The sequence below is a fragment of the Agrilus planipennis genome, unplaced genomic scaffold (genome assembly GCF_000699045.2).
Source record: "Agrilus planipennis isolate EAB-ADULT unplaced genomic scaffold, Apla_2.0 scaffold55, whole genome shotgun sequence".
Taxonomy (NCBI): domain Eukaryota; kingdom Metazoa; phylum Arthropoda; class Insecta; order Coleoptera; family Buprestidae; genus Agrilus; species Agrilus planipennis.
The window spans coordinates 807,118-815,187 of NW_020438918.1; the positions used below are offsets into that span (position 1 = coordinate 807,118).

General features: G+C 31.5%; 2 protein-coding genes across 2 annotated transcripts in view; one reads left to right on the plus strand and one right to left on the minus strand.

Moving 5' to 3' along the window:
* LOC108736920 (UMP-CMP kinase 2, mitochondrial-like) overlaps positions 1 to 2,205 on the plus strand; it is a 6,568-nt gene extending 4,363 nt beyond the window's left edge. Inside the window, exons 3-4 of the mRNA XM_025973692.1 lie at positions 423 to 662; positions 2,026 to 2,205. Of these exons, the coding sequence (XP_025829477.1) occupies positions 423 to 662; positions 2,026 to 2,140 (355 nt within the window). The 3' untranslated portion in view covers positions 2,141 to 2,205. The remainder of the gene's footprint in view (positions 1 to 422; positions 663 to 2,025) is intronic.
* A 17-nt stretch (positions 2,206 to 2,222) lies between these two features.
* On the minus strand, positions 2,223 to 7,361 carry LOC108736919 (D-2-hydroxyglutarate dehydrogenase, mitochondrial-like). Its single transcript, XM_018469533.2, has 8 exons — positions 7,216 to 7,361; positions 6,756 to 6,903; positions 6,050 to 6,247; positions 5,065 to 5,258; positions 4,331 to 4,499; positions 3,929 to 4,215; positions 3,173 to 3,338; positions 2,223 to 2,585 (listed from the first exon to the last, which is right to left on the minus strand). The coding sequence occupies exons 1-8, from the start codon at positions 7,318 to 7,320 to the stop codon at positions 2,332 to 2,334; spliced, it is 1,521 nt and encodes a 506-aa protein (XP_018325035.1). The 5' UTR covers positions 7,321 to 7,361; the 3' UTR covers positions 2,223 to 2,331.
* Between the last annotated feature and the right edge of the window lie 709 nt (positions 7,362 to 8,070).

The window sequence follows — 8,070 nt, forward strand, 5'->3', positions numbered from 1 at the left end:
GTTGTAATACTATATCTAGATAGGTATTAATGCATTCTTTAGATACTGTTTTTAATTTGAACAAATGAATTATTTAAAAAAACTTGCTATCAAGTCTCTTATAAGAAACATAATATCAAACAATGTATAATCTGTCATTAAATAAGAAACGACTGTTTAATTTGCGAGAATTATTGTATTTTATGTTATTTTTAAGACTGTAAAGTTTGCTCATGATTTTAATTAACTTCTCCGTAAAAAATTTATAGTAGACATTTTTTTTGATTATGAGAAGCTAGTTTATTAATTTTTTGTGTTAAAGCGAAAATAACAAGAAAAGTATATTTTTCTTAGAGGAGGTCTCCCCTACCGAGTCAATCCGGGGGCGAACTCGATTGGTTCGCCACTGAGCACGATAATTAATTAAAATATTCTATATTTAGATTCTGGCATTCATCAGCTGCTTATGCACTTGCACAAGCCGTACAAAATGACCCAGAAAATTGTACGCTGCCATCAAACGGCGATGTAATATACCGCTGGCCCGAAGATATCTTAAAACCAAATATTTCATTGCTTCTTAATGTTGATGAACATGAACGTATAAAACGGCATAATAAAAGAAATACGACGAATACAGCTGAAGAAAAACTTTTAAAGAATGATGGTCAATTCAGACAGAAGTAAGACTACATTTTTGATTGTTATAAAAATCATCAGGGTAAGGGCTCCAGCCCTAAGACTGATTGGCCACGCACCCCTATTTCTTCCCAACTTGGGTCAATCCTTACATTTCTCGAAACTTACTGACAGTACTCTAATCTAGGTGTTTAAGTATACCTCAGTGCCTCTTAACTTCTTATTCTGCTTCCAATAAGTCTCTAGAAGAGTTGAAACAGACATCTGCAAATGCGAAAGTTCTGCATACATTTTCACATCTGGTTCCGTATTTCTATAACGGAAACTTAGCTGAACTTAACATAATCTTATTTCTCAACCTTTTGAAACCAGTATATCGGAACAATAAAGTCCTAAAAATTTATAACTTTTATCTGTCGGCTGAACTTAGCCGTTTTCAAAACACAATTTAAATGGAATTGCTCGTTCCAAAGCTGCATGTGTATCAACCGTTTATGTTTATGAAGTATTAGCGTCAATACAGCTTGCGATATAGCCTGCAAAATTTTGTTAATAATAATGTTGTTCCTGTGCATTATAGGTTAGGGCCTAAATCTATTTCACCTAGTGTCGATATTTTCCAAATTTTATTCTCTTATTAGTTTTCTACTTTAATGTACAAACGTTTAGGACTGTCGGCTCCCCCATGACCAGTTCTTCTAATAATTTTATTTCTACTAACACACTTATAACGTTTATTTATTTTGTATAGTGTTTGCTCAGTGGTGTAAATTCTAAGTTGAAAGTGCAATTTTGAAGTCAAAAAGAAGTTCCATTTGGGATTATTTTGTTGATATTAACGATGCAAGTGGTAAATCCAAATTTGTAACAAAATATTCCCAAAAAAAGCGCACGATCACTGCATTAAAGAGTCACCTAAAATTATTACACTTTCGCTTCCGCAAAAATTTACTATTTACTTCTGTTTCCGGTAAGACACTTCCGTTGCATCGCTAACTCTAAGTAGCCCTTTATGCTAGAGGCGCTGTCCTACCAACCTATCCCACCTATTTCTTACTGGCCTGTAGAGCGCCCTCTATTCTTTTGCCTCACTTTTACCCACAGTATTTTGACATCATCCAATAACACCGTGTCCCAAACGCTTCTAAATTAAAACTTAAATTTTTTAAAACGTAGAACCGTGGATAGAGAAGGTTAGAGAATTGTAAGCAATGAAGAGGTATTAGAAAGAATAGGAGAACGGAGGACTCTATGCAAGTCAGTAAGAAATAGGCGAAATTTAGCGCAGGATAAGAAAGAGTGGAGGTACGTGTCCAACCAGTCTTAGGACTGACGACCTTATGATGATGATGAGGATAATGAGAACTAAAAGGTGTTTTAACGTTTTGATCTGTGTAATTTTTGCAGTGTTGTAAAGGCGTATAAAAATATGTACGACCCGCCAGTTGAAATTATTGACGCTAATCCTTCGACCGAAGAAATACTCGAGGATATTTACCATAAAATCAAACACCTTCTTTAAATATTAATTTAAGTTTTCAGAAAAATTGTACTTGTTTACATGTTTGTACTTACTTACTTTAGTAATTGGTTTAAGTAATATAAATTATTTAAATTTCTTTATTTATTAAAAACAAGTATTGTTTTTAGTACTGCTATCTTACAATAAATACGTACAAATAACTTTCCTAACTATTCATTAAGTTACAAAGTTCAGTACGGGATGACTTTATAAGGATTTAATATTCCGTTAGGGTCCATTACATTTTTTAAAACCCTCATAAGCTTGGTCGCAGATTGATGGTTTGATATATCCAGGTATTTTGCTTTCAAAAATCCCATTCCATGTTCCGAACTAATACTTCCGTTTATTTCTCTGACTTTTTCGAAAACGAAAGGTTCTATCATGTTCTGTATTTCTTTGGTGTGTTCTCTTACACTTACTTGAAGATGAAGATTGGAGTCTCCTGTTCATATAAATAAAAACAATTTGAAAAGTCGTACAAAATAAATCAACACTGATAATTATAAAACAATAAGATACTGCAATCTGAAACGTTAGTTAAGGGTCGTCTGTTCAATACACACTCGAAAAAGGAAATGGGGGAGATAGACCCTTATTACGGTCGATTTAAAATTTATCACGAAAATTGTATTAAGCGATGTTCAATACAAGTATCACTAATATATGTATCTGTCTATGTGTTAATAAATGTTCTGCTTGTTACAAAAAATATTAATTATTATAAATTTAATATTTTCCTATTTTTCCTAAGTAATACGTAAGAAGACTCCTAAAAAAGGAAAACTGGAAGTTCTTTTCAAAAATAATAATACCTACAAACACCACTTAAGTTTTCCCATATCTACAATTATAGATAACCGTGCAACCAGTCGTTCGGCATTCTTTTTTAATTATCGTTGCATATCAAGAACCATAACATGATAAATGGTAACTATAAATGCCTGGGACATATGGAACCACTAACAATACTTCGCAGTTGCTATTAAGTCAATTGTAATATTGGTTAATAATACGTATTTAGACGCATACCCAAATGTCCAAATCCAAAGACCCTGTGGGACTTTGAACCCATGTGTGTTTTCATCAAGTCAACCAGAGTGTAAAAATGTTGTAATGGTACGCTGAAATCGTAACAGAATACGTAACCATCGTGGCGCAATGCTTCGGCTGTTCTCTCACGAATTTCCCATATATTCTAAAGGAAATTATTGGTACTTAAAAGAAAGTACTGTGTACTAATTAAATGGGTCGATTCTGTCAGCAAAAGTGCAACCATACGACGATGTAACTATTGAAACCAATACAATTACAAAATCCAAAGTACTTTTTCTATTTTAAATACTCTTTGTAAATAATAATTTGCATTTATGTTTGGTAGGCTTTAAACGGAATAAAGTCGGGTTATTCCCCATTGTATTATACGATTGTTATTCATGTAATCATTATCATCGACTAACCTTTTTTTATGGCAATAAATTATAATGTTTGTTTTCATTTTTCGAAATACTTGAGCTCCTTTTTCTTTACGCACAAAATTATTAATTAAAATAGATAAGATCTTCCGAAATATCAATAGCATCAAAGATTATCTATTCAAAAGATGTAACATTGTTCTGTATGAATATTACTCCTTTGAAACCAATTTATGAACTTTACAGCAAAGTTCAGCAGAGTTACTAATTTTATTTTGAAAACTATTAAGCAAATACCAAATGTATTGTAATAACATTTTTCTGAAGGTTGGGAAAATTGAAGCAGTTTTACTGATGTTTTACATTATCTTACTTTTATTTTTGACGGTTCCGAAGATGCCACACCATTTAAAATCAAATTTTCCTTCAACGAGATCTCTAGAAATTTATCCATTTTTTCTGAATCGTATTGCTCATTGCTTCCAGATGTTTCTATAATCAAATAAAATGGATATTCTCCTATAGGTGAGCGCAAAGCAAGCTTTTCCTCGGTTAATATCACACTTTCCCTGTCTAACACTTCCACAGCTGATAACGTCTCTCCTAAATCGAATTTTGCTTTTTTAAACGTTTTTAATACTTTGTCGTAACTCTCCAACCCTACAATAATACATTAACATAGTAATATATATTTTTTCCAAATAGTAAAACAGTTAGTCAATATTATTAAATAATAAGCAACAAAAAACCTATAAAAAAATAGTCGTATTTATACCTAAAAACGCAATGTTCTTCGATTTTGGATGCGGTGGACATTGCAGGGCAATTTTTGTAATTACACCTAGAGTTCCCTCTGAACCGATAAACAGATGTTTCAAATGATAACCGGTGTTATCTTTTTTAAAAGTACGCAAACAATTTATTATCTCACCATCAGCCTTAACCTGAAACATATTTTCATTTTATTTAAAAAGGTTTCAGTGATTACTTTTAATTTATCTCATTTATCAAACTAAAATATTTACTAAAATTATTATTTTGTTATCATTTTTACAACACCAATTATGTACAATACAAATGTAATCATGTATTAATCTTTATGCATCATTTGTGTATTATTTTTTATATTTGCCTTTCCTCTATCTAACAAAATATTTTGTGTTCGTCATGCTAAAAGATTATGAAGGAAAATCATAAAAACTATTACAGAGAAAGATAGATAAAATAAATAAGCAATCTCATTCGAAAACTCGATCATCTGATACCATTTTTATATGACTATTAAAATCGCCCATTAATCTAGTCACCCTCTCCGTAGAACAGTTAAAAAAATTTTGTCGTCCTGCCATGAACAGGTAGGAAAAACAAAGTTTAATAAGTTAGATTGTTATGTGAGTTGGACAACTTTTGCAATTAAAAAAATCTATTCAGATTCTTGTTCGATTAAATTACTGAAACACTTCATTTTCTGAAATAACAATTTTTAGAGATAAGTAGAAATATATATACCGCTTCAACGCCCAAAACATTTCCATGTAAATTCCCATATCTTATCAGTCGTAATCCTCCAGCATTTGTAGATAAGTTTCCTCCCAATTGACAATTTCCTTTTGCACCTAAATCTAAGGGCACAATTAGTCCTTTCTCGGAAACAGCGTTGTTCAAGTTTTCCAGAACACAACCAGCATCAAATATAACCACACCTGTTGAAAATTGCTCATTAAGATTCAAACATCTAAATAAATGAAAATTTATAGTACTATAAGAAAACCAAAGAGACTCAAAGAGATTTAGAGAATTTAACGATGAATTAATAAGAGGTAACAGAAGAACTGGACCTGATTAAAAAACTCCAGTTTAATTAAAAAAGAATAATTTGTTATAAATGAAGAATTCTTACACTTCAATACAACCATATAAAAAAAAGTTGAAAACGACGTAACTTTTTATTAGCAATTGCAATGAGAATATACCAACTGCGGCTTCTCAAAAGTTCTCAAAACACTACCAAGTGCGGCGATTTAATTGCTAACCCCCGAAGGGGAACATTAATTAGGTGATCATTAAGAAACGAGATACTCAACTATCTATAGTATTCCGTGAATTTAAATTTTATTCCTCTGCCCAATGACTAATTTTTTATGCATAAACATCTATTGTAGCGAAAAAAAAATCGAAAAAGAAATACATAATAAGTATTTTTTACGATTTTTAACTTTTAACTTTAAAAATTGTTAAATCGTGCATATTTTTTGAGGCAGTTCTCAAAACATAATAAACTAACAGATTTTTGTAAGAGACCAAAAACAACAGCATAGACAGATACACGAGAGTCAGGTAAAATCGCCGCAGTTTTTATTATTTCATGATATGCCGCAATTGTATACGTCAGTTGCAATATACTTTTTATTGGGTGTTGGGTGCATAATTATGGGCATTATTTTTTAACAGAATTAACGATTAATAGTTTTTTATGGTTGGTCTTTCTGCGTACCAGACACGTCATCAATTTTATGTATTTTATTCATAAGTTCCATTGACAATATTACTTCATCAAAAACCGGCACTCCGGAAGCAACGACGCTAGTATTTCCTCCTTGCGGACAAACGGCAAGGAGATTTTTATTACAGTAAGACAGGATGGCAGAGACCTCGTCTGTTGTTTTGGGTTTAACGACCAAACTGCTTTCCCCTAAAAAATTACAAAGGTTCGTCGAGACAATGAAAAACAGTAAAATTGTCTAATATTTAGTTAGTAATATCTATAAATAAGGCAAAATGTTCACCGAACATAGAAGTTACACATTGATTTATCGGCATTTGTACGTATTTTGCATGAAAAAGAACATTCGTATTAATACTATAAATATGAAACACTTTGACATTTAATTGGGGTTAATATCAAATATTAATGTTAAAATTCATTTAATTTTCTCCCACTACAAACTACCTCACACCCTCGCCGGGAATCGAACCCGGAACCTTTGGTTTTAGGCATTGGTGCGCCGAATGTCTCGGGTTCGATTCCCGGCAAAGATGTGACAACAGTAAGGTAGTTCTTAGTGGGAGAAAATTAAATGAATTTTCACATAAATATTTAATATCCCTATGTTCGATCTTCAGCTCGCTTTTACTTAACAACAATAAATTTCCATTAATAACAGTGATAAATTTTAGAAAGATAAGGAAAATTATCAAACCTTTGGCAAACCCGTACCAATCTTCATTATACTTGTCCAAATTATTAACACCAGTTAGTATACGTGTTTCTCCAAGAAGATCCCTGAAGAATTGTATGTGCTGTGGTTCTAAAGCTTTGAAGTTTCCTCTTTTGACGTTATACTGATCCTTGTTAAGCAAACAGAGAAGGCATTATAATACCATTAAACACAAAAGTGTTAAAAATGTTGATCCTAATCCAATCACATTCTCCAAAATAAAATGTTCTATAGATTTTATTAATGTCTTTTACTCACACGCGCATGAACCGTGTGGTCACTCATCCCGCACTCTTTTTTAACATAAAATTGCAAGATCTTTAATTTAACATAAACTTAAAACCTAAGAAAACTACTATCGAATGTTGATATAAATAAATTCTATTAATAAGGGTGTTTTAAAACTTTCTGACAAGTATTTTTTATACTTTTGTTTTCATACCTTACTTAGACTTCTTTTAGAAGTACTACTGTATCTCCTTGTTTGGAAAAATACATTTTCCACCACAGATATTCTGGATAATGTTACTGCATATTTAATCATCATGTTCTGTTAACGTATTACTAACTGTTTATAATGTTATTTAAATTTATTTCTTGTTATAGTTGTTGAACTTCTTACTGATAAGATAAAATGTTATTAGATTATTATAAAGTATTGTTTACCATTTAAACGTGCACTATTTATTTTTCATATTTACAAAAACAAACAAAAATTTTTTTATGGAATATTCTCAATTAGTATAAAGCATAGACCTAGAATTAAGATCCGGATCAATGAGTAAGTCCAGACGTTTCGTCCGTAAGTGCACCTTCAGTAGATACTTCGTTTACAACGGTATTAACTTTCTGTCTTCAATAGAAGACTATATGCAATTTTCTTTTATAAAAACAATGGTAAATGTCTAGATGATGGGGTGGGTGGGATCGATAGAGGAGGTCTCCCCCACCACTGTACCATAAAAAGTTCGTGGCGGTCTCACCCCCATAATAAGTTATGGGGGTTGAAAGTTGATTATTTTCATAATTTTCATACACTATAATTCAAATAAAATTCAATAAAAAAATATTTTCAAACGGGTGGAGGTGGGGGATCGAAAGAGGGTGGTCACTTGAACAAAACCCGATAACCTAACCTAACCTAACCTAACCTACCCTATTGATAAAGATATTTAAATAATGTTTTATATAACTTTCTCAATATTTTTATGTATTTTTCATTAGTTTTACCTTTGAATATTGTTTAAGAATGACTATATAAATATTTACATGCCTAGAAATGTATAAAAATTGGCAT

Bases quoted from the DNA above. Each gene is read 5' to 3' on its own strand.
- LOC108736919 (XM_018469533.2), bottom strand. From the start codon at position 7,320: ATGATGATTAAATATGCAGTAACATTATCCAGAATATCTGTGGTGGAA. The intron at 4,500-5,064 runs GTATATATATTT...AATATGTTTCAG, and splicing joins ATGTTTTGGGCGTTGAAGCG to GTTAAGGCTGATGGTGAGAT. The intron at 3,339-3,928 runs GTAAGATAATGT...AATTTCCTTTAG, and splicing joins CGGAACCGTCAAAAATAAAA to AATATATGGGAAATTCGTGA.